Source organism: Arvicanthis niloticus, chromosome 6 (assembly GCF_011762505.2).
Source record: "Arvicanthis niloticus isolate mArvNil1 chromosome 6, mArvNil1.pat.X, whole genome shotgun sequence".
Classification (NCBI taxonomy): domain Eukaryota; kingdom Metazoa; phylum Chordata; class Mammalia; order Rodentia; family Muridae; genus Arvicanthis; species Arvicanthis niloticus.
Window position 1 is genome coordinate 64,393,567 of NC_047663.1, and position 25,712 is coordinate 64,419,278.

General features: G+C 45.3%; 1 protein-coding gene across 2 annotated transcripts in view; it reads right to left on the reverse strand.

Moving 5' to 3' along the window:
• Positions 1 to 22,365, reverse strand: part of Gria1 (glutamate ionotropic receptor AMPA type subunit 1) — a 318,930-nt gene extending 296,565 nt beyond the window's left edge. Inside the window, exons 1-2 of one of the 2 annotated variants that reach the window (XM_034506141.2) lie at positions 21,838 to 22,365; positions 18,731 to 18,868 (exon numbers count right to left, since the gene is read on the reverse strand). In XM_034506141.2, the coding sequence (XP_034362032.1) occupies positions 18,731 to 18,868; positions 21,838 to 21,919 (220 nt within the window). In that variant the 5' untranslated portion in view covers positions 21,920 to 22,365. The remainder of the gene's footprint in view (positions 1 to 18,730; positions 18,869 to 21,837) is intronic. The other variant, XM_034506142.2, reaches the window with a different exon arrangement.
• Between the last annotated feature and the right edge of the window lie 3,347 nt (positions 22,366 to 25,712).

Consider the following 25,712-nt stretch of genomic DNA (forward strand, 5'->3'; position numbering starts at 1 on the left):
TATCTACAGTGTGGTATTTGTGTATTGCACATGTGTGCAGGTGCCCAGAGGTCAGAAGAGGGCATCAGATCTCCTAAAGCCTGGCAATAGAGTTTCCGGCTACCCAAATGGATGCTGGGAAATGAACTCAGGTCGGTCTTCCTGAAGAACAACAGTACTCTTAATTCTGGAGCCATCTCGCCAGCCCTTCCATTGCTTTCATAACCGAGAAAGAACCCCCTATGCTGCATACCCATACCCATCCCTGTCTCCGTCTATGCTTTCTGACAGTCCTTATTAATAATGTCACCCCTGGACTCATGGAATCCTAATGATCAAGATGTCATTGAACTAGAAACCCAATGTTGTTTTACTAAGGTAAAACGCCCAAAGATTTGCATTTCCGAAACAATCTCAACCACATACAGTTTTTAAAAATCAGGTTCTAATTAATCCTTCTTGGATCCACTTTCCTGGATCATCTCCTTCCTCATAAGGAGCTGGCTACCATTGGCCTGTACTGCACATGAGCTATGTACATAGCTGATGTATGCTGTTTTGCTGTGCCCAGGTAAATGCAGAACTGAATTTAAATTTTCTTTTACTATTTCAAGGCAACAGATCTAAACAAGACCCAGAGAGCCACAGAGCACCGCCCTGGCAGATGGTAAAGGGGAGTGGAGTGGAGTGGCTCTATTTTGGGGTTTTGTTGTCCTGTCACTTTCACGTCAAAGAGGCTTTGGGTCGAGATATTTTCTAACTAAATTACAGAATCCCATTGGGGCATTTTTACTTTCCATGTCCTTCATTGCGATAAGAACATTGGATTTTTTTTCTGTTGAAGACTCTGGAGGGCATCTCCAAAGGAGCTTGTCATCGCAAACAATTAGATTGAACAAACAGTAATAGCTCCCGTTTACTGGGTACTTACTCTGCTCCAGGTCTTATGCTAAGCACTTTCTAAGTTTATCTCCTTTGGTCCACACAACTCTTAAGAGGAATGTGTCATTACTGTTGCTTTACAAAATGAGAAACTGGGGCTTTGAGAGGTTAAGTCGCTTATAAAAATCACCTGGGATCCAAAATCAGGAAAGCCAAAATCCTCACTCTTAACCATTGTCCTACCCTGGGAACATCTATGGCATGTTATTATAGGCAGTTGGGCTACCCAGTCCTGTTATTCTCTACTCTCCAAGGGCTGAGGGTCTCCATAGTTGGTTTTGGCCTTTAGTGGGGTAGAGAAGGTAGGAAGTCAAAGGGGACAATAAAAGCCCATAAAGGGTGTGTGTGTGTGTGTGTGTGTGTGTGTGTGTGATGAAATAAAAGGAAAATAAATAATGTGTTACTGAAGGAATAAAAAATGACCTCACAAGACAACGGTGGTATCTGAGAGGATGGCAGATACTACCCAAACACAATGTCACCATTACTCCTCACATCCAGCACTGCTGAAGCTTCTGAGCTGGTCTCCCTGCCCACCTCTGTGGCATTTTGAGTCATTATTAGAGAATTATGCACCCGTTCTCTTTGTCATAAGATTTTGTCAATCTTCCCTACAGGTTCACACATGTGACTTTACCTGAACCAATACAATATTTCAGGTCATGACACAGAGTAAAAAAATGTCTATTTATGATAAGGGTTAACCCCAACCATTGTGATTCTTCACCAGAGGTTCTGGCTTCCTGAACCCTACCTTACTTCTGAGAAAGATAAACAGGGATACTTGTCTTTCTGGGAGTCCAGATCATCCATCTGAGGACAGGGGGAACAATTTGAGGTCAGTAATAGATTTTTAAGTCTCTGTTATAAGTAGCTGAGACATTTGGCAAACACTGTCTATCACACATTATTTTTATATCACTGTATCAGTTTCCCACAGGGATTCTTGATGACTTTAGAAAAGCAAAATCATATACTTAAACTACTATTAATAAGTATATTGTATTTAAAATTAATCTTAAATTCTTATCATAATTACAAAATTCTGCCTACCTCTTTCCTCAGTGTGCTTTAGCTACATAGATTTTATTTTGCTTTCTGTTCTAAGAATATACAAATTTGCTCACATCTTAAAGCCTGTATACTTGCTATTCTTTCCTTTCTGAGATATTCTGGACATTGGGTCTCTATTGTCTACTGTGACAACCACTATTCATATGTGGCTACCTAAAATGAATAAGAATGCTATTAAAGGGTTAATTGTAGTAGTTGTATTTCAAGTGCTCAGTAAATGTGTGTGGTCAGTGGCTGTTTTAATAGACAGCATGATGCTGAATTGTCCTAGCATTACAGAAGGTTCCATCCATCACAGTGCCGTGATGGTTAATCTGACTGTCAGCTTGATAGGATCTAGAATCACTTAGGAGACAAGCCTCTGCACGCATCAGTGATGGATTTCCTAGATTATGCTAACTGAGGTGGGAAGATCCACCTTAACTATGGGCTCACAGTCCTATGGGCTGGGGCTCTGGGCTAAGTGAAGAGGAGAAAACAAGCTGAGAGCTGCTCCTTCTTTCTCTCTCCTCCTCTCTGCTTCCTGACTGTGGATACAATATGGCCAGCTGCCTCACACAGCTGCTGCTATGGCTTCCTCCAAGATGGACTGGACCCTCCATGAGCTAAATTATTTCTTGTCAGGCATTTTTGTCATAGCACCAAGAAAGAAACAAATACAAAGACTCAGCTAAACCATCCCCGCTTCACAGAAGCTGTACATGGACCATCTTTATAAAATCTCTCTTTGAAGATAGCCACCTGGTTTTTTTTGTTGTTGTTGTTGTTTGGGTTTTTTTGTTTGTTTGTTTGTTTTTGTCTTGTCTTTATGGACCTTAACAACTTCCTTCATTTGTTCCTGTTTCCCTCTGTTCTCCCTCCTTGGGCACAGAGAAGCTTCCATTCTTGCCCCATGCCACAGTAGACGGAGGCAAATACAAGAACCAAGCATGTGCAGCCCCGCTCTGCCTGCGACTCCATTGGCCAAGTCTGAAGTATTTAAGAAGTACTTAAATTCATTGTTTCTATTTGTTCTGCAGAGTGTCCATCCTAAGAGCATTTGGGGCTTTGATGGGTTTTCTGTTGTAGTTCTATGGCTGATGCAGAGCAGGTGCTCAGTAAACACCAGTGGACTGAATTAGTGGGTGGAGAGTTAGCAGGTGAAGAGAAGAACTCTCTCCGGGGAGGCAGTCACAAGAAGAGAAGCGATGTGACAGGACTGGGAGCGCACCTGTCTGAAGCATGGATTGAATGGAGTTATAAGTCTGAAGTAGGCAGAGAGAGATTGTACTAGAGAGAGGCCTGGAATCTGGGCTGATTTTTATCAATACAAGATGGGGGGTCTTCAGTAAACTTACTCAGACAGAGAAGGTCCAAGACTAGAAACAGCAGAGAGGACACAGTCTGCCAGCTATGTGTCAGTGGATCACACTGTGGAGGAGCCGGGCAGAAGGTGGAAAGCTAAAACCTCAGTAGCCAAGAAAGTGAAATGGGGACCAGTTGAAGGGTCAGAAGAGCTGCAAGACCAACATGTGGCATATGTGGGGTGGAGGGCTGAGATCTGAGGAGGCTGTGAGCCACTCCTGAGCAGAGCCGAATGATGTCCCAGCGATCAAGAGCAGGGAGGGCAGGTCAGGGTCACATTCTGCTTGTGTATCTAAGTATGGAAGCTCTTGTTTCAGACAATCGATGTAGAAGACAGCATGCTGGACAATGGGGAGATATTAGTGAGGAAAGCAGCATACATTCTTGGGAGAAACGCCAATAGAGAGGCAAAACAAACACAGGCTTGTAAAGTTAATGTCCCTGGTAGGGCTGTGAAGACCACCATATACCATAGATTGCAGGAAACAACAACAGAAGACGGGGCTTTGCCACTGAGGATCCACAAAGAACCCAAGAGGAATTGATGCGCTAGACCAGTCAGCTTAGAAGCCACACACCAAAGCACTGAGAGTCATCTTGGAAGAAACATCAAGAAGAACAACTTGTATTAAGTAGTTTTCCTGAACATACTCCCTGCCTACATTCTAGAGGCAGCGGGACCCTTATGCTTTTATAAGTTCCTGTTCATCTACCCTCTACCCCCACGTTGGTTCTTCTTGTCTGGTGTGAAGAGTCAGCAGAGAGCAGAGAGCCAGGAGATCATGTTCTTTGTCATCTAGGAGGCTACAACACAGGGGAAGTGAGGATGCAGGACTGGCTCCTGTTTGCTCAGACTCTGTTCCAATTTAACTAACAACAGAATCCGGCATGGAGAGGAGAGTTCTTCAGCCTAACATTTCCTTCACACAAAATTCAAACCTCAGTATCCATTTTGCAATCACATGCTTGGAAAGGGATACCTAGAAGGATGTAGTTCTTTTTCTGTGAAAGAATGAAACATACATACACAGGCACACAGGAACCTCCTGCCATGCTAAGGAACTCTAGAATCTTCTGGAGCTAAAACAGGAAGTGTAGCCAAGTGCATCCCCTTGTCTGTGAGGAATGCTTAGGAAGCCTAGCCTCTGCTTGCATGTTCAGGGCTTCTGTACCCTTTGGCTCTTTTGCTCAGGCAGAGGACTCAGAGTTAGGTACCTAGAACACCCATACTAGGTTGCTCAGAATAACCTATAACTCCAACTCCAGGGCATCTGATGCCCTCTTCTCACCTCAAGGGTATCTACATATATGCAGTATACATGCACACACACGCATGCTCGCGTGCGCGCGCACACACATACAGGTAAATAAAAATAAATAAAATAAAAATAAAATAATAAAAATAAATAAAAATATTTTCTTTAATTTGACTATGTTTATTGTTCCTCTCTTTTGCTAGAATACCTGGTTTATAGAGACCAAGACCAGAATATCATTTTCCAGTTTTTCTCTTGTGACCAGTCAAAGGTTAAATCAAGTTGGCAGTTGCTTCTATCAATGGGTTATTGTTGCAAAACAAGGCAGCCCCTAATACATGATGTGCAATTCTATGTAATCCCTGCAGCCCTGGCGGGTCCACGGGTTGCTGGTATATGACCTCTCTGGGACTTGAGTGCATGAGTTTTTCTAGTCACCACTGACACTGACACCTGTCTTTTCTTTCTCCTAGGACCAGCAGGCTCTACAGGCATGCACTTCTATGGGTCTTGCTTGAGACAGGTCTATGGAAAGCCAACTTTTCAGAGTGAGTCACACTAGCGGACACAATGTGAATGGGTCAGGGACTTGGAGGAAAGGCTTGCCTAGCAGTAATAATGGAATCTACTACTAAGCTCATAAAAACTAATGACTTCATGCAGGCCCTGCACTAGATCAACTGGCCTTTGTGGCTGCATCTCTTTCCAGCCACAAGAATCCCATGCTTGTGAATGACAGCACATTGTCAATTTGTGACCTCCTGTGAAAGACAGCCATGCCTCCCCTCCCTTGGATAAACACCAGCTTAGGATCTCAGTCTCTTTAGCCCAGGTTAAAGCCTCCTTCCTGTGATCCTAGCTCTCCCTGGCCTCCCTTCATCAGGCCCAGGGAAAGCTTTATTCCTGCCAAGGACTAAAGGAGATGGAACCAATTAGAAGATGGGACCATCTGGTGGTGTGGGCTTAGCCGATCGGGAGCCAAGATTCCCACTGGGACTGTGAAAGTGTTTGTGCATTGTAGATTGAGTGAGCAGAGCAGGGACTGTCCTGTTGCTGGGAGAGTGTACAAGTGACAGATTCCTTAGACTTCACACACTTCGGAGGTAGCCTCAAGGGATGGGACACCCATGCAAGTGTGACAGTGCTGGTTGTTCCAACTATACTGTGGGTCAGTTCTGTTCCTGGCTGGGCAGGCATTAGCAAACATCATGCAGAGCTATCGCTCACACATCGGCCTCTATTTCAAATCGTCTGCCCTCCCTGACCTCTCCTGATCTTGTCTGACTTCTCATTTAGAAACTCTTCCAGTTTGGTAAACGGACCGCGTGATCAGCAAGGGTTGGGCTCCCCCTTCTTTGAATTTTTCCTCTACAGAGATGTGCTGTAGGAGGACGTCTGTCTTATTTTGCTCTTGAGCATCTGACCTCCATTCTGTGGGTGATAACATACTGGTTTCTTTTCTGCGGGGAAAAAAATGTCCCAGGAGTGTTGTGTGTAGTTTTTGCTAACTTGCTTTAAGCTCCGGGCAGACCGCACTTCCAGCCCCTACCTAGATTCTGTTGGATCCACAGACAAAAAACAACACACACACACACACACACACACACACACACACACACACGCACGCACGCACGCACGCACGCACGCACGCACACGCACACGCACACATGCACGTGCACCAGTTAATCTTAAAATGCCTTTGCTATCTCAATGACTGGGCACTCCTAAACCTCCTGCCATCCCACACAATTGGATAGAGTGACCATTGGCCACTCCAACCGAAAACTCACATGGCTGGTTGACTTTATCTTTTGCTGCTCCTCCTCCTTCTTCTTCCCTGGTTCTCTCGATCCTCCTTGTGCTCTCCCGCTCAACTCTAAGTTTCCAGCCCCGCCCGCAGTCATGGATTGCTGGTATCTTTATTGATCGATTAAGAACCAACTGGAGATCAGGATTTTAGCATCAGAACCACCCCCTACACAGGGTCGTACTGTTGTGGACAAGGCAGCCATCATTTGTCAACCACCTTACCTTCCAAGAATGATTCCTGGTCTACATCTAGGGCAATCACAAGACTTTAACACCCTGGTCACTTCCCACATTCAGAAATGAGCTTGTGACCAGGTTTTTGTTCAATGACACCAGCGCCAGGATTTTCTATTGCCAATGGGAAGAGGACTTTGAGGGCCAGCGAGAGGTGGTAGTGTTGTTGGACTGATATGTATCAACTTGTGTCTGACAACAAAGCTAAGCCTAAAGATCCGGAGACCATGACTCGGTCTTAATGCCAATTCAAGTCCTTGAATCCAGAGACAAACTGTAACAAAAAAACTATTAAGATAACTGTTTTTTTTTTTTTTTAAACCTCTGGTCATCATGGAGCCTTGACTGTCCCCTGCACAAACAGTGTTGACCTTTGTCTCTACAAATGAGGATTTTCTTTAGTCCACTCTTACAGACTGAACCACTTGAAAAGAGTTCTGGATTAACAGCGCTAACATATTGGGGCCTGGGATAAACTTAGCCTAGCAGTTTCAGCTTTTTCCATCCTGAAAAGAGATCCATTCATAGATAATGACCACCCTCACAGGAAGACATTAAAGATTAATTAGCCCCATTGTAACCATGGTATGTTTATGTTAATGGATAAGAGCTCTGGTAATTATAACACCCTGCCTTTCTCCAGCACTTTTGATTCCTCAAAGCCCTTTCAGATGAGTAATGGCACTGGCTTGCTCTAATGACCCTGAGACTCTGCTTTTAGCATCCCTTACTGTACATCTGGAAGATAACTAGACTCAGAAGTTCATTCTGCAAGTATTTGTCAGCATCAGCATCCAACAACTTATCAGAATCCTGCTATACTAATTATTACATTTAAGCTCACTGCAAATAGTTCTATTGATCTTATTGCTCATAAAATCAGATTAAAAGTTTAAAAAAATAAAGTAAGGCTAGTGAGCTGGCTCAGAAGTTAAAGGCGCTTGCTGCCAATCCAACTCCCTAAACCCACAAAGTGGAAGGAGAGAACCAACTCCTGTAAGTTGTCCTCTGACCTCCACACATGTGCACACACGCACGCACAAGAAAAAAATAAATACATAATTTTAAAGTATTAAACAAATTTTAGACAAAAAGTCCTCCATTTAAGAATTTATTTAAAAAAAGATTTAAAGATAATCATCATGTTCTTTAAAAGGAAAAAAAAGGCTATAAATGTAATACCCAATGAAAGGAGGCAGCAAGTGTAAGGCAGGCTATGGATGGACATAGGATCCTTTAAGAAGAATGAGTGTGTAACAGTCAGGAGAAGCCTGGCTGCTACAGCAAATAAAAAACCATGTTAGAAAGCGGCAAACACACCTGACAAGTCTCAGTTAATATGTTCACCAAAAAAAAAAAAAAAGTTAGGAAATTTATCTTTTGTATTATAATTACACAAAATTTAATTTTGCTTAGTGTCTCTGTTCCCATGGCTTTCTATAAAGTGTAATATTTGAAGTACATAAAATAAAAGACAATCTCAGAAAATCGTTTTCATCGTAGACATTCTGCTTGATGAGGACACTGAAACATGCCCAACCATTGGGTGACAATTTCACTACCCTCTTCATTCATGGTAGTTCTGCCTGCATCCTCTGAGTCTTGGCCCTCCAATGGTCTTGGGCTTTCCTGAACTTTGAGGGTGACTGGCTAAGATATACTAAAGAACACTGAAAGGGTTATGGCTGTTGGAAAGGAATAACCAAGCTAGCAGGGAGTACAAGGAGCTGCTTAAGTGCATAAGGGCATATGACCAGACAACCTGCAGTGATGCAGGCAGTGATGCGGCGGTGATGCAGGCAGTGATGCAGGCAGTGATGCAGGCAGTGATGCAAGCAGTGATGCAAGCAGTGATGCATGCAATAAAGGCTGCCACCATGCCTTGGAAGGTATCTGCAGACAGATCACAGGATGAGGAGAGCCTACCCAACACACAGATGTCTAGGAACCAAACTGGAAATGCTCAGACCACTGCACCACAACTGAGAGCCTCTTCCTTATCTCAGAGCATACATGTGTGTGCACCTGAGTGCCAGCACATGCTTGAGCACGCACACACACACTCATATCACACTCACACATGTGCACACAAACATATATGCCTGCACACACATACATACATACATGCACAACAAGACAAAAGAGCTTCTTACCTTATTCAGAGCCCCCATATTCATCTAGAGTTGCAGAAAGGACTCACACCTGGCTCTCCCTATGACTTTCCAGCCACACATCATAGTCACATGAGGATTTGACAGGAAGCCTCCTGGAACTCTCAGAACCCGATAGAATCAGGGTGTCCCACCCCTCTATACACACAGCCACAGGCAGCCTTGTTCTCCTTACTGCCATTTCTGACACATCATTCATTTGTTCGTTCATTCATTCATTCATTCATTCATTCATCTACTTAGCACTACTGCACACTACTCTGAGGTGATGATAATGAGAAACTGAAGGAAACAAGGTGATCTCTCTCTAGCTGTTCCTCCTGGCATTCAGAGAAGGTAAAGACTGCATGACTAAAGGGTGCGGAACGACATTAGTGGAAGATACTTTGGGTCTGAGATACAGAGGAGAGAGTGGATCAGGAAAGCAAAGAGGGCTCATGGGGGATGACAGAGCTGGAGTTGACTAGGACAGAGTTTCTTCTTTCTTCCCTCACTTCTTTCCTTCCTCTCCCTTTTCTCCTCCCTTTTCCCCTTCTAGTTTCCCCTCCTTTCCTCTCTCCCTCTCTCCTTTCTTTCTTCCTTCCTGCCTTTTTCCTCCCTTCCTTCCTTCCTTCCTTCCTTCCTTCCTTCCTTCCTTCCTTCCTCCTTTTTCTTCTTCCACAGGATTTTTGTATATATCTCAGGTTGGATTCTAACTCACTATGTGGCAGATGTAGCCTCAAACTCATAGCTATCTTCCTGTCTTGGTCTACCAATTGCTGTGATATCAGCGTGTTGTCTGGTTTCCATGTTAGGAGATCTGCTATACACAGAGTCTCCAGAATTCCATGTCTTCCCTGGATCAGCCAGCAGATACTTACCTAAGGGCCCACAGAACCACATGTGACATGTACTCATCCACATACCGTCAGCATCCCCCACCTCCCAGCATCTCTTGCCATCTCTTGCCTGCCCTCACCCCATAATGGACATAGGATTAATGGAGCAGAGACCAATGTACTCCAACCCAAAGTCTTCCTTCTGGCTGCTGAGTGGCCACACGCCATCTCCCACCTACCCACTGCCCTTCACTCTAGAGAGAAGACCAGGACCAGTGTCTCTCTGACTCCTTTTGAGGAAATCAAAGTCTGAGCAAGCACTCCTATGCTCAAAATTCTCAGGTGCCTCTCAGTGGTCTAGCGTGTATAACAATCTGTCTCCAGCTACACACTTCCCTGTATCTCTAGCAGGTGCTGTCTAGACCACAACTAGAATCTTCCACCAGTACAGCATCCCAAGTGCAGCATCCCAAGTGCAGCATCCCAAGTGCAGCATCCCAAGTACAGCATCCCAAGTACAGCATCCCAAGTCCAGCATCCCAAGTGCAGCATCCCAAGTGCAGCATCCCAAGTACAGCATCCCAAGTACAGCATCCCAAGTGCAGCATCCCAAGTACAACATCCCAAGTACAGCATCCCAAGTACAGCCTCCCAAGTACAGAATCCCAAGCTCCTGTCCTCAGCTCACACCCCTAGCTCTGCACCTGCCTAGAGCTGGCTCCTAGGTTACATGTTACATGCTTTCCCTGCCTGGTCCTTTAGCACATTGTTTTCGGCGATCCTCTCATGTCACTCATCTGCAGTTGTTCCTAGCTGGGATGCACCATGAGCACGAAGCTGTCCCGAAATACTCCTGGATCCTGAATGAACAGATCTGCATTTACATATAGCATGTGACTATTTCACATCGGGACGACAGGGTCCTTTTTTGTGGTATTATGTAGTTTAAGAACCCTTCCAACCTACAGGCCAGAGAGTTTTCCATATGCACTCAGTATAAAACCCCCACCCTAGGGATCGAGGAGATGCTCAGATGATTAAGCAGCACTTGCCTTACAAGCATGGGGACCTGAGCTCAACCCTCAGTTTCCATGTAAAGCCACAAATGATGGTCCACATTTTCAAACTCATAACTGGAGAGATCGAGACAGGCAGAACTCTGTGGCTCGCTAGCTAGCCAGCCTAGCCTAGCAAAATTCATGAGACCCAGATCTCACCAAGAGACTTATTTCAGGAAACAAACAAACAAACAAACAAACAAACAAACCAGAGTGGATGGCTCCTGAGAAACAATGCCAGAGACTGACTTGACCTTTGACCTCCATGTGCATGTACAACATATACGTACATAGATATATGCACTTGTATGCATACAAACATACACACAATGAAGGATGCTGGGAGGATGCTTATATGCCTCCATGACTATCTGAATAAGAAGATAGTCTGTTGCTTGGATCCAGGTCTTCACATCTGAACCCAGAGAATCCAATCCCCTTCCATTGCACCACACATGTATCATCTACAGCTGCCTTCAGCCAACCTGCCTTTCTGCTTCCTCCCTAAGTTTTCTTGTTTGATGAAGTCTAGATGGTTCCAGCTGGGAGTTTACTTACAATGATAGGGGAGTTCAGAAGTTCTTTCTTCAGAGCATTTATAAGAAAGAAAAAAGAGAGGAAAGGAGAAGAGAGAGTGGGGAAGGGAGGAGAGACAGGAGAGGAAGAAGGGGAGAGTGAAAGAAAGGAAGGATGTAGACTCCAACATCTCTTGGTGCAAGCCTATTTACTCTTCAAGACCCTGAGCCCCTTGAGGGGAGAATCAATGCTTGGTACATTTTCTTTTCCTCAGTTCCTATTGCAGTGGCCTGTAATGGCAAATGGATTTCATCTCTTGAGTCAACTCTGACCAATTCACCATCGCTGCTTAGAATGAGGTAGTGAGAGGGAGTTTGAGGTCATGTTGGAAAGAGTGTGACTAGCAGCAGCTGTCTGCATGGTATGGAAGGGGCACAATAGGAATCCCACTGCAGGGGAGGCAGTGACTGACGGATGCTTTGAGTGACTGAATACATCTCTGAATGTTACCAGTTTCCCAAACACAGCTCTTGTAACTACTTTACCCTAAGGCTCCAAGAAGACATCAGCCATCTCTCTCATCCCAACAGAGGTCTTTACCCACAGGGATTGGTGTTTATCAATAAGCCTCTGTTCAGAAAGAGAACTGAGAGTCAGCCACACACCAGTGTCAACACCTGTGCTTCTTATGGTGAGAACACGGATGAAGATGCAGGAGCCCAAGCAGGTTGTCATATCAACCGGAGAACTGAAGACATCTGCCATGAGCCAGGGGGATGGGCGTGGGTGTGCGGGGTGAGCAGTGTACCCATTTCCTCTGAATTGAGACAGTCCCTTCTGGTTGGAGGAGGGATGTTCATAAGATGGGAAATAAAAGGAGGCTGCAAAGGCTCAGGAAACTCCTGATCCCAATACAATTCTGCTTCCCCAGGTCATCGAAACAGCAAGCAGTTGCTGGGGAAAGGAGACTCTACTATCGATCTCCTTACAGAGCCTAGCTGGAGCTCTGGGGAGGCAGCTTCCTGGCTGGGATGGGCCTTTTCACCAGCTGCCTTTGAGTCACCCATGACCCTTTAAGTAACACCTTTACACTCAGTGCTTCGGTAAGCTAGACTCGGCTAGGATCATTGCACTAGTCTATCACAGGGGTCCTTCATGTTGTTCCATGAAAAGTCACATCACAGAGTACAGAATACAAACGTTTCACTCTGCAGCTCAGAAAAGGGGCACACATAGTGTGATTAGGCTGGAGGGAGGATACTGATACTGGAAATTTATCCTCTCTAAACATCTCCCTACCTCCTCACTACTAACATTTCCACATTCCAATGGCCAGGTGAGCCTTCCCTCTTCTGAAGTCTGTCTGTCCACAGCCACAGTGTCTGTCTTATTTTATCCGGAATCAGATCTCACAGTAGCATGTGGAATCCTCAGAGACTCATGTAAACTCTCTTGGCATAATTTGCAAACAATCCCCGTTACTTTCAGTAGCAACATCTATAAAATGGGATCACTGTACCTATGACAACATCATAGGTTGGATGCATCAGTGACAGAGCAAGCTTCGGAGTCGCCTTTGCTCACTCCATCGCTCGCCACATTCTCTTCATTTCTGTATTAAGGCTGGTTTCTTTTCTCGAACAATAGGCAAGTGTCACATATCATCTGTGTCCTTTACTATTTCTTGCAGGGTGAATGATAGACATTAGAATAAAGTAGCACGATGCTGGACACTAAAGGGGATAATGTGAGCACTGGCCTGTGCACAGACCTGGTCAAGCAAAATCATCTGATTACAGCAGCCACATGAACGACAAGGCACAGAGAGAGCTTAGCTAAACCTGAAAGCTTATGTTTTACATTTTTAAAAAAAGTAATTCTCAGTTCTAGACAGTAGATGCTGGGTGGGAATGTGTGCCCAGCATTGCTTAGTGTCTTCAGTTTTTTCCAAAGAAGGTAAAAAGGTGGGATTTTGAAAAGCATTCTGAAGGGTGAACAACAGAAATCTGCAGACTATGAATTTGAAGCTCTGAAGTGAAGTGTGAAGCTTATACCGCATCTAAGAGGCCTTTGCCTATTGCTGGCAACCAAAACCTTGTTAGAACACTCTTGAGAATTCCAATTGGGCCTACAGTAGGAGTCCCACCATGGCAGAGATGTTGCCCTCCACCTGGCTATAACAGGCTACCATCATTTGTAGCTGTGTGGGTGAGCCCTGCCTATTGATGACTATGCTCCTTGATGTTAGGGGTCTTTCCATGTGGACTTGTTACCACTGTGTGCATTTTCCAGAGAGCAAATGACATTCTAGCAGTGACTAGGTGCCACACTCAGATGGTGCTGCTTAAGAAGTCCATGCAGCTCGCAAAGGCAATACTTCCTAGAGGCAATGAGGAGAGAGAGAATTGGACTGGTCGAGAAGAGGCCCATTGGGGTGATGATTGCCCATTTCTTTCCTAGCCATCAAGGCTACATAGACTCGGGGTTTACCATTGTTTTATCTCTCCATAACATTTTAAATTTTTATTAGGCATATTAATTACATATCATCATGGTCTTGCTGTGACATTCTCACACATGTAGGTAGCGTGTATTGATCACAGCCATCCTTTACCCCCTCTCGTATCTTCTCCACTCACGTTGACGCCCTTCTACTTCCCAGTGAGGCCCCTTGTCTGCTCTTTTATTTTTGTTTTTAGTTTTGATGCTTCAAGGAGTTTGGTAAGGGCTGTGTACAGGACCCTGGGCACCTTGCCAGTGGCTATGTCCCTGAAGCAAATGTCTTATCCTTCCCCCACCAGCCATTAGCTGGCCATAAATCTTCAGGGAGGACCAAGGTCCCTCCTCCATGACAGGAGGTTGAAGGATCCAATCTTGTGCAGACCTCTAGCTCTGTCTTTTACATTTTTAAAAGGATGGGACATACAAGTTTTAATATGAAATTTCATCCTCTCCCATGGTAGATTCTGTTCTGGAAATTGCCCTTGGGTGGTCACTTGGTGACCTCTTTTATAGCATGTGTTCTATGTCAAGCTGAAAAGCCCACCTGGAAGCCACTAGAGGAGAAGAAGTTCAGTAATATGTCCCCTCCACACCTGCTATTTTCTCTGCCCAGAAAGTTCCACCCTCTGCTCTTGCTGCCCTCCCTCCTTCTCTACCACACTTTCTGAGAGAGGCCAACCCCGGGCCTCCTTGTGACTCTAACATTCCTTAGAAATCTCTGCAAAGGCACGTACAACATTACATTTTAATTTTCTCTTACAGGACAGTGTGCCTCACTGGGGATAAAGTCCTCCAGGGCAGAGAACGTGTCTTAGCTTTGTCTGCGTTGCTGGTACTTCACGTTATGCCTGGGTTTGGTTAAGGGCTCAGAAATGCTTACTGAAGAAATGGAAGACTTTTTAGATAAAAGCATTGCTTAAGCTGCGGCGCTCATACTAAGCAGTATAGAGTCTTCTGGGTCTGCTCTTGAATATTCTGATTCTGGAGGAAGAGAAGCCACTGCTGAGCCTTGCTTTAAACCAGCCTCTGGGTGTATGCTGTGTGTGCGGAAGTCCAGGAACCTCTTGGTTAAACCATATGCTGCACGAGGCTGGGTCTTTGTTTTTGTGTTTTAGTTTTGGGCACTTACAGTCCCAGCATCTGACACAAGGCTGCATTCCTACATGAATCAGGAATTGTGCGTGTGTGTACATGTGTGTGCATGCATGCCTGTGCATGTGCATGCACATGTGTGTGATTAAAAAGTGAATGGACCAATGAATGGAGGAATGAATGAAGAGGTAAGCTGAGCTTGCACAGTGGCCCTCTGGTTGCTACACAACTGCAGCCTCACTTAGCATGGCACTTGTTACCTTAATCTATTCTTACTCTATAAAGACAGGAAGGCAGGTGGATAGCCAGCCAGTAAACACCTGCTTTATAGTTAGCCACCCCTACTCTATCTTAGTAGACTTGAAAGGAGATTCTGAGACATTTGGATTGATCAGTTATCATCACCTCCTAAATCATGGCAGGTGAGGAATGTCCATGCAAAGATACTAGACTCTCACTTTAGCCAGCAGTAGTCAGGATGCTTCTGTCTCTCTCCTCTGTATCCCTTGCCCTGTATTTACACCCCCACCCCTAGATTGCCTGTTGCTGAAACTTGTAGCAGAAACAGTTAAAACACGTCCTCTCCTTTCCCTTCTCCACCCTCTGGTGGAGGGATAATGAATAGCAAAATACATCAAAAACAAAATTGGATGATCATATTGAAATGATAAACACTTGCTCATTTTTTGAAGTCAAAAACTGAACGGGGCCTTAATTTGAGGTAACTGCTGCTTCATATTTCAGAAAAACATACAAAGCTACATCTGAATGACATATTTAACTTTGTTTTCCATGTCTGATGGGTTAACCCATTCTGCCCAGAACAACAATCTCTCTTTGATAGTTTTACTCAGTTCAAACTGGAGAGATGTACAGATTCCCACACTGATGGGCCACACAGACATAGTCACAAAGGGTTCCACAGCTTTCTGTGAAGGTAGCAGAGAGGACTCACAGTGCCACCGTCCCCCCACGTCTCCCTCATTCCCTCTGATCTTGGGACTAGAGGGCAGAAACTAAAGGTCGAATAATAAATGACTTTATTAATTCTTGGAGAGCTTCCTCATGTTCCCTTTGGGGTATGTACAATCTAATTGAGAGTCAACAGTTTTATCCTCGCTGTTTCCAATGTCCACCTTGCCTCACAGCTTGAAGAAACATTGAAAGAAAAGCCAGATTCACAAGGCAGACATAAGTAACAACCTGTGTGCCAGTATACAGCAGGCATTACATTCAAAACCTCAGATTCACTGTCCATAATGGGCAACCTTGCCTGTGCCTTGCTTCTGCCACCCTGATAAACAGGCAGCAGCTCTCTACAAGATCAGGTCTTAGGTTGTGAAGATAACAGACCAGAAATACAACCTCTTGCCTTTGAACATTTCTTCCTCATTGTGTCCTTATTATCTTGTCTTGGCACTCAGCATTTTGACAGTTAGCATATCTTTCCACCAGGTTCTGATACAGACAGTTCTCAGACCTGTGAGTTGAGAGGACATGTACCAGCTATTTATTCTCATTGATTTTCTTACCCTTGTTGGGCAGTGAGCCCCTTTGAAAGTTTGATCAAAGCAATGAAACTGGGGTCTCATATTTACATACATACATGTGCATTCATATATATATGTACTAGTACCAGAGGAGGCCAGAAGAAGGTGTTAGATCTCCTACAGCTGTCACTATAGTTGTTGTGAGCCACCAGATGTTAGTTTCAGGAAATGAATTTGGGTCTTCTACTAGAGTCGTACAGGCTTTTAACTGCTGAACCATCTCTTCACACCCAAAAGTTATCTTCATACTTGCTTATGCATTTAAGAGGTTTTTGTGGTCTAGATACACTGGTGTCTCACTAAATCCTTCCCCTCATAGATCTACTCCAATTCACAGGAAAAGGAACAGAGGTCATATAGTCGTTAAAGAACTGCTCTGCATTGTTTCAGTTTCTTGCTGTGATGTTTTCACAGACCCACAATCTAAAGATTTAATGTTAGCTCTTTTTCTTCCATGTAGTAAGTGTGACTGTTGATTTTGACAACAAGTTGAATGGTTTAAATACTACTTAGGGCATTAGTGGTGCATACCTATGGGAATGTCTGGGGACATTCACTGAGTGGGCAAGACCCACCATGAATGCAGGAAACACTATTCACAGCCTGGAGTAGTAACCCAAATAAAGAGAAAAAGAGAAAGCCACTAGAACCATATCATCCCTTCTCCTCTCCTTCCTGATCTGCTCAAGTGTGAGCAAACAGCCTTAGGCTCCTGCCAGTCTTCCCCACCAGGATGGACTGTGTTCTCACACTGTGAGCCAACATAAACCCTTCTTACATCAAGCTGGTCTTGTCAGGTATTTGGTCAATCAACTACTATTGCAAATAATACACAAGACAAGATCTGGCTTTACCAGAATGCAGAGTAGTTACTTTTTCATCCATTAGACCACTCCCTGCCATGCAAGGTCACAGCTGCAGCAGGAAATTGGAGTTTATCCCTTTCAATGCTGTATCAGGCCACTGCCTCATCAGAACACCCTCTGTTACTTCAGGCACTGTGGTCAAGGTGTCCTAAGGATAGGTGGACCTATCTGTTTATTGTAGTCAGCAGAAATGTGCTTTGAGGGTAGAAGGTGGTTACAAGACCACTCTCAACTTCTCTACTGACCTTGTGAAGGTTACATAGCTACCCCACCTCATGGGCCTGTCTCAAAGAGGATGACAACAGTTTTCTACAAAGCTCTTCTAAGGACTAAAATAGATAATCCCCCAAAGCAGCTAGTTCCAAGTAGTCTGTAGCCAACAATTAATGAATGGCAGCAAACACCACCACCCATGGCCATGATGCATTTAACCAAAACCCTCTGGTAAATTGTAATTCCTGAAATTCATATCAGCATCATCCCGTGTATGATCTCAGAGGCAGAAGAAATTCTGAATTCTTATTTGGACACTTCAAAGTCTCACCAGCAGCAATCACTGAGAGGCTCCCATAAGGGACTATGGAAGAGAGATGAAAGACACATCCATGCCTTCAACCATCCGTAGCTCAGCAGAGGTCATGAAGCCAATGGTGGTAGCTTGGGGTCTGTAGCTGTTCTCCCTCATTCTGGATGCTTACACTTTCTTGCTCTGCAATTCCACCAGAGCTTAATCCCCAGAGAGACAACTGTCTCTATTGATTGATTTTTAGCCTTTCCTCTGACACAGAGAGAAAGCTATAGAACCCACCACCCAGATCTACATGTTTAGTTCCTGTTATTAAGGGGATTGGCCCACCACATATATCATGCTGCTGCTCCAGATGTTCGGCTGCAGCTTCCCCCTGGCTTTCTGTTTTAAGTGATGCTCCAAGGGCAGCACTGAAATTGTGTAGCCTTCTCAGCTCCTTCTCTTTTTAACCTACAGTCTGTCATAAGCAGACAGCCACTTCTTACCTCTTTGGAAACCACCTAGCCACCCCATTTCAATAATTATTATTTACTCTGCCGATAGAGGACACACTTCACATCTACCAGTGCTTATCGAGATATAGGCACACTTTCGTTCTCCTACTGGTGGACAGGAAATGGCTGAGGAAGGTTGAACACATTGTCCTCAACTCAGGACCAGTCCTTCTCCCTCTCTGCAGTTGCCTAATAAACTTTCTCAATCTAGAGGCCTCAGTGATGTAGGCCAGATGCAGTCAACCTAAGACCCCACCAGGCTGGCATTTAAAACTCGCTGATGGTGAAGAAACACACCCATTCCACAAAGCACAGCAGGATCTAAAATATAGACTTTGGAAATCACTTAAAAGGCTCTGGAAATTTCCCTTGAAGGGCCTCTCACAACGACAAATGACGACTGGAGTCATTTTTGCAACAACAACACCTACCCACGGGCCCTCCCATCACGGGTCTAGTGCAGAAAGACATGTCAGAAATAGCAGCCGTTACTTACATCGGTAAGTCATCTCAAAGCTGTCGCTGATGTTCACAATATCGATCTGGGGGAGCAGCTTGGGGGGCTCCGTGAGTTGTGACAAAGCAAACCTAAAAGCCGCATGTTCCTGGGATTGTTGGCTTGGAAATAATCCCCCTGAGAGGAAAGAAAGGGCAGTATAGTAAGTCTGGGGTAGAGACAGATCTCAATGGCTCAGCAGTCCATCCCAGAGAGCCCAGTCCTTTCCTGTGCAAATCCAGACCTAAGGTCCTCACTCTCACTGGTAAGGAATCCAAACAGACTCAACTGGATGCCAAGGCTTACACTCCATGGATAAGCTTTTATGCCAGGGACCCTAATACCCGTTACTTTGCCCCCAACATTTGACTGTGTGCCCCTTGGCTCAGCAAAGAGCAGAAAACACAGAAGACTGTAGAGTTTTAATCTTCCTTACTTTTTTCTACAAGATGTTTATGAGCCTCTATTTTTACACACACACACACACACACACACACACACACACACACACACACACGAACATTCTCCCTGCATATATCTTTTCTTATCCGGACCCATTTCTCATTCACAGACCTCTAGTTACAAGAAAGTATTTGCAAAGCAAGCGTTAAGGCCTGGGACCCTTCAGGCTTTTCTACCTTAGCTGTTTGTTTGCTTTGAGACTCGGCCAGACCTGCATGCTGTAATGCTATGTAATCTGCCCATTGCCATCCAGGCTTGTTATTTATTTTCTGTGAGCACTCTGGTTTTTGCCTTTCATTGCTCATGTTTCGATATACCCAGGGCTGTCTGGTTACATAAGGTGTTGTCATTGTGCCTTGCAGATGTGGGGGTCTTAAGAGTGCCAAGATGTGTCAACATCTTCTAGTGAACAAACAGTACAGGGACAGTACCCGCCAAGGCTTTTGTTCCGAGACACAAGGACACAGGGCTTTTCTTTGTAATAGTAGGAATGTGCAAATGAATTGAAATGCATTCCTATAAATTGAAAGCAGCTGTTTCTAGGGGCCAGACTACAATAAACGTGTGCACAGAAGTTTCTCTCTCATTGGCCAGGAATTCGCAGTTCCAGTAATATACCGCTAACTTCCTGTGCAGTAGATACATGTTTGGTGTTAGAGATCATGTAAGTAGAATCGATGACAACTTCATGGAGGTGATAATTTCAGCATTTGCCCAATGGGTTGACGTGTCTCCCTTGTGTTTAAAAAGAGCAACAGTGACAAAGACTGAACATGAAATTCCTGCAGGGATGTGTGGGCCAATGTGGGTGTGCCCCCAGAAACACCACAATGAATGATGTACACACATAGCAGAAACCTAGTTTCCTTGATGAAAGATTACAACCAGCGGCAAAATATAGAGAATAAGTAACAAGAGAGAGGAACAGTGCCATAGGCCAGCACATGTGACTTACACACACACACACACACACACACACACACACACACACACACTTAACAACACCCCAATTTTAAAAACCAAAAAAACAAACAAGCAAACAAAAAAGCTAAAACAATTACTCTTGCTTGGGATGCTCTACTCTCTCCTCCCAGGTGACCACACCCCACACTCCTCTGGTCCTGGTTCTCTCTGGAGTGAATGGAAGTGAGCAGGTGGAAGGTGGGAGGGAGCAGCTACAGGCTGGGCCACATGGGAAGTGTCTCCCGGAGGCAGGAAGTTTGTCTGTAAGGCAGGAGCTCACGCACATGTACACACTTCAGAATACAGCTTAACAGGTGTCAGGAAACAAAACAAGTTACTCCATAGCTACCCCAACAGTACCAGTAGCCAGGAAGCTGGAGAAGCCCCAGGAGGCTATTAGAAGCACATGCATGTGCTATATATCCCATCCCCAGTTCTCCCCCTCCACCCCCAACACAAACATTTTCACAAACAAACTGAGATGGAACTCTCCCTAGTAAGCCAACCCCTGGTGTAGGGAGGACACAGAAAGCCAGCCTGCCAAGATGCCTCAAAACACAACAGCCTGGTTGATGCTGGGTTACAAACAAGTGCTGAGCTGCTGATCACCCTGACCCGAAGCCCTGTTCCCAAGCTGATGTTGCTTCATTTGTCTGGCTTTTCCCCCCATGGTTACAGGAACAGCAATACCTGTCGGCTCCTTCATAAATACAAGTACAGCCACAGAATGAAGGGAAGTGAGGGACAGAGAGACATACAGCATGTTGAATCCCACCTGCGGGTTGAGAGGATGGAGCCCAGGAATGAGGACTGCTGCTGGGGGGGGGGGGTGAGGTGAGGAAGGAACCTATGCAAGGAGTGTGTGTGTGTATGTGTGTGTGTGTGTGTGTGTGTGTATGTGTGTGTGCGCGTGCTCTTGCAGGAGCACTGCTGTCAGTGTCTGTGGACAGAGCACTCAAGAGGAAGGGGAAAGGGTGAGAGAAAAGGCAGGCTAGGAAGTTCCAGGATAAGGGGGACACAGCCCAGCATGGCAGAAGGGAAGGAAGATAGCCAGGGAGTCCATAGCGCTCTGGCTACCGAGTAAGGCCTGGAACTTCTCAGCAAAGGCAACCAACATCCACCACTCCTTCCCGAAGAGGGGGGGTCTCTTTCCCCTCCCCCAGCCAGACATCACTGCCGTCCCCATCACTCAGGCTACATATGCACATTTAATATATAATCACAACACACATACACCCACCTTACACATTTATATAAATCAACCAGAGCATCCACCTAGTCAGAGTTAACTCCTTAAACACTCTAAACCCTGTCTCAAGCGCAGTCTGGTTGTATTTTTCCCTCTCTGGAACAGAGGCTCCTCCATTTCAGGCGCTCATGCTTGATGCTTTGAGTGCGCGGTGTATGTGCACCTGTGTGTGTGCGCGCACACACAAGAGAGAGGAGAGAGAACACTTCCCTTGTGCCCCTCGCGGCATCGGACGAGGATGAAACCCCTTTCCCCAGACTGGCGACCCAAGTCTTCCTTCCATCCTGTTTTTTCAATTGCTAAGCACAACAGCTCCGACTGAGAATGGGTTGAGAAATCTCCCCTTCAAAAAAACAAAAAGAAAAAAACAAAAAGAAAAAAAAAATCCTGGCCAGATCCCCAAAGTCCCTCCCCAGCTACCCCTCTCACTCACCTATTTGGATATTGTTGGGGAAATTGGCACCCACAACCGCACCTAGAAAACCGGTGCAGAAAAAGGCAAAGATGTACGGCATATTCCTTTTTACATTGGCGAAAAAGAAGCCCTGGTCCAACCATAGATTTGGTCTTCCCTCCCCTCCCTTTGATTCTTCTTGATGTTCTGCAGGCTCTTTTCTTCCTGCAGTTCCTTGCTTGCTTCTTTCCTTCCTCCCTTCCTTCTGTGAGGTTTCTCTTGTTTCTCTTGGAAGGGGAGCCGAGCAGTTAAACTGCAGCGTTAACACCGACTGACAGCCAGATTAACTGAGCCGGGAGCAGCCAGTCCTCATGCTTGGAGCGCTAGCTCGCTCCCCCTCTCCCTCTGCTCTCCTCCTCTTCTCTAGCAGCCAGCCTCTCTCTCACCCTCCCGTTCTCGTTCTCTCTCTCTCTCTCTCTCTCTCTCTCTCTCTCTCTCTCTCTCTCTCTCTCTCTCTCTCTCTCTCTCTCTCCCTCACACTCTCACAGGCTGCCAGCTTTCTATGCTGATTCCCAGGCACCAGCTTGGAGTTCCTGCATTGGCCTCCCCAACCCATCACCCTGCCTCTCCATCCTCACCTTACTTTTTTTTCCCTGTGGGTGCAGAGGATGGAGGGGATGAAGGAGGGAGGGTGGAGGGTGCTTTCTCCAAAGGGGGCAGCCCACTGTCCCTTTCATCTCCCCCACCTTCCTCTGCTTCTCTCCCAGCCCCTCCCCCTTCCAGGGGATAAGATGCTATTGGGAATGCGGGTTCAGTTGCAAGTCAGTAGGTGGCAGGGGGTCCCCACAATAGCCCTGGATTCACCAGCTGCTTGATCTAGGTCACTTTCTCTAGTAGTGCATGGGTTGTGCTGGATATATCTTCTACACTCCACTGGCCCAATTATTCCTACAACTAATTCCCAAGAGGGAGACCCTAGAAATCCCTCTCCAGAAATTTAAAGGGAAGACTGTGAGAAAGGCATGCAACAGTAACTTCAGGGTGACTGGCCTGTGCTTGGAACTGGATGCTAATAGATCCTTCCACCTTTAGGAGAGGCACGGGTGGCCTTTTTTTGAAAGCATAGGTATTTGAACTTGCCCCCCCCCATCTCTCTCCTTTTTTTTCTTGCAGGGTGCAGGAATCTGTAACAGCAGAGTTGTGTGGGTGGGTGAACAAGAAGATTCAGGGTACGCACACAGGGCAATTACATGAGTCATTTTGCAATGATTCCAGTCGGAGGATGCAGGCTGCTTTCACTTACACCTCAGACTGTTTGTGTCCAGGAGAAGCTGGGTCTCCTCGGACCCTGCTGAACTGCAGCTGGCTCGGAGATACTCAAGAGAGATGTGAGCACAGGATGGTAGCGTGAGCTGTGGGACAGCCATCAGTAACAGCTGGGGCTGTTTACAGTCTGCACAATATCTTCCTGGAGTCATCCGTCCGCCCTCTCACTCAGAAGTGACCACAGCTCCTGGGATTCACTCATGAAGACACCCAGTGAGCCAGTGAGGCCTTGAACTTTTAAATATTGTTGTTATATTTTTAAGTGTGTGTGTGTGTGTGTGTGTGTGTGTGTGTGTGTGAATGTCATGACATCTGAGGAGGTCAGAGGACAACTTGTGGGATTTGCTTCTCTTCTTCTACCACATGGGACCAGGGATTGAAAACCCAGGCCATTAGGCTTAGCTGCAGGTCTCTTTACTGGGCTAAGTTATCTCTCTGGGCTTGTGAATGTAAAGGCTTTAGTTGTTATGGATAGACCCACCTTTTCTGGATAAGATGCCTACCTAGCCCAGAAACTTGCAGGAAAAACAACCTCCACTTATTCCTCAGTAGGAAGAATCCAAAAGACTTTGGACTGGTTACTTCTATGTTCCTGGAACAAAACATTTTATCAAGAGACTCCGCATTCCGTCACCAGCACAGCACCATCACACACTAGGACTTGCAAGGTGCTCAGCACAAACCACGAAGCAGGAGCAATGTGGTGGCCAGGTGCCTTGTGCTTTCTTATGTCTTTTTATAGACTCACTGGGTAATTCAAGTGTCCCTAATACCAGTGGTTAGCCACCATTTATCTTGCAGTGAAGAGCCCACTAAGCCTTGCTTGGGTTATGCTTGTGTAACAGGATGTGTGGAAAGTAATTTCATTTCCATCTTGTCATAAAGAACCTATGGCCCAGTGCTTTGCTCATATCTCCCCTCCCAGCATGGAGAAGATTAGGAATGTGAACAGAGAAAACAGATATCTGGCTTAAAGGTCATCATTTTTTTTTTTTTTGGCCCTGGGGCAGTGAGCACTGGGCAGGGACATTCTGTGTGAGCATCAGTGAGGGAAACTTGTGAGGCCAGGCTCTAGAAAGATCACTTCTAAAGTCCTGGCCAATATTGAGAGCCTGTGATCGAATTATTCCATGTTTAAATTCTTCCATGGGCTTTTAATTTTTTTTGTCTCTTACTATTTTGAATGGTACCTGGGGATCTTTCAAGCTCTCTGAGCTTTGTGCCTTGTAATAATAATAATTAGGCTGTCACTAAAGGCTTCATACATTGTCACCTTTCAGAAGATCTCAAAGCCCTTACAAGGATTAATTAGTAAAATCACATCACCCGCTTGGAGTTAGAAATAATTGTTTGGCTTGGGGGTGTGATTAAAGGAGTCCAAAAGATGCATTTTCTATGATCTTCATAATTCATGTAATAAGACAGAGCTTCTAAGACACACACAGCTCTGTGGTCTGCCCTCGGCCCATGGCTTACTAAATACATATCTGTTCAATGGTTAGAGACACATGGAGCTGACACATCTTAAGCTAGGACACAGAGACCAAATCACACAGAGGTTCAATTGATTGCCACATTTCTCTTCAAATTAAATGGTAGAGAAATCCCTCTCTGTATCTTCACAGGGCCTGGTGCTGGGGAACACAAAAAGATCCTCTGCCTCAAAGTAGGCAAGTGTGGTAGATGGTAGATGTCTTCATCTCACTGTCATTCAACACAGGCCAGGACAAGGGTCTTATGCAAGCACCACAGTGGGGAGGGAACAAGGAAGTGGCCATTGTATCTGTCTACAGGGCCCCAGCATGACTTCAAAGACTTAGAGAAGAAAACTTGTGGGCTTTAGATACTAAGCATGCTAAAGAAGAGAGAGAGGGCAATGTGTTGGAGGGAGGAGAGGAAGCAGGTCCTCTGTGAGCCTAAATAGAACAGGTAGAGGACAGGGACAAGAAGCCAGCAGAGGTGAGGCTAGGAACCTGCTCCCTGGGCTGTGGGAATAGCACAGAGACGATGAGAAAAGGAGACAGAAACTGGTCATGTAGGGCAGGTCCCCAAACCAGCAGTTTTAAGAATGTTCTTGCTGCTATGAACATAGTGGAGCATATGTCCTTGTTATATGTTGGAGCATCTTCTGGGTATATGCCCAGCAGTGGTATAGCTGGGTCCTCAGGTAATGCTATGTCCAATTTTCTGAGGAACTGACAGACTGATTTCCAGAGTGGTTGTACCACCTTGCAATCCCACCAACAATGGAGGAGTGTTCCTCTTTCTCCACATCTTCACCAGCATCTACTATCACCTGAGTTTTTGATCTTAGCCATTCTGACTGGTGTGAGGTGGTATCTCAGGGTTGTTTTGATTTGCATTTCCCTGATGACTAAGGATGTTGAGCATTTCTTAAGGTGCTTCTGGGCCATTCGAGTTTCCTCTGTTGAGAATTCTTTTTTTAGGTCTGTACCCCATTTTTAATAGGGTTATTTGGTTGTCTGGAGTCTAATTTCTTGAGTTCTTTGTATATATTGGATATTAGCCTTCTATCAAATGTAGGATTGATAATGATCTTTTCCCAATCTGTTGGTTGCTGTTTTGTC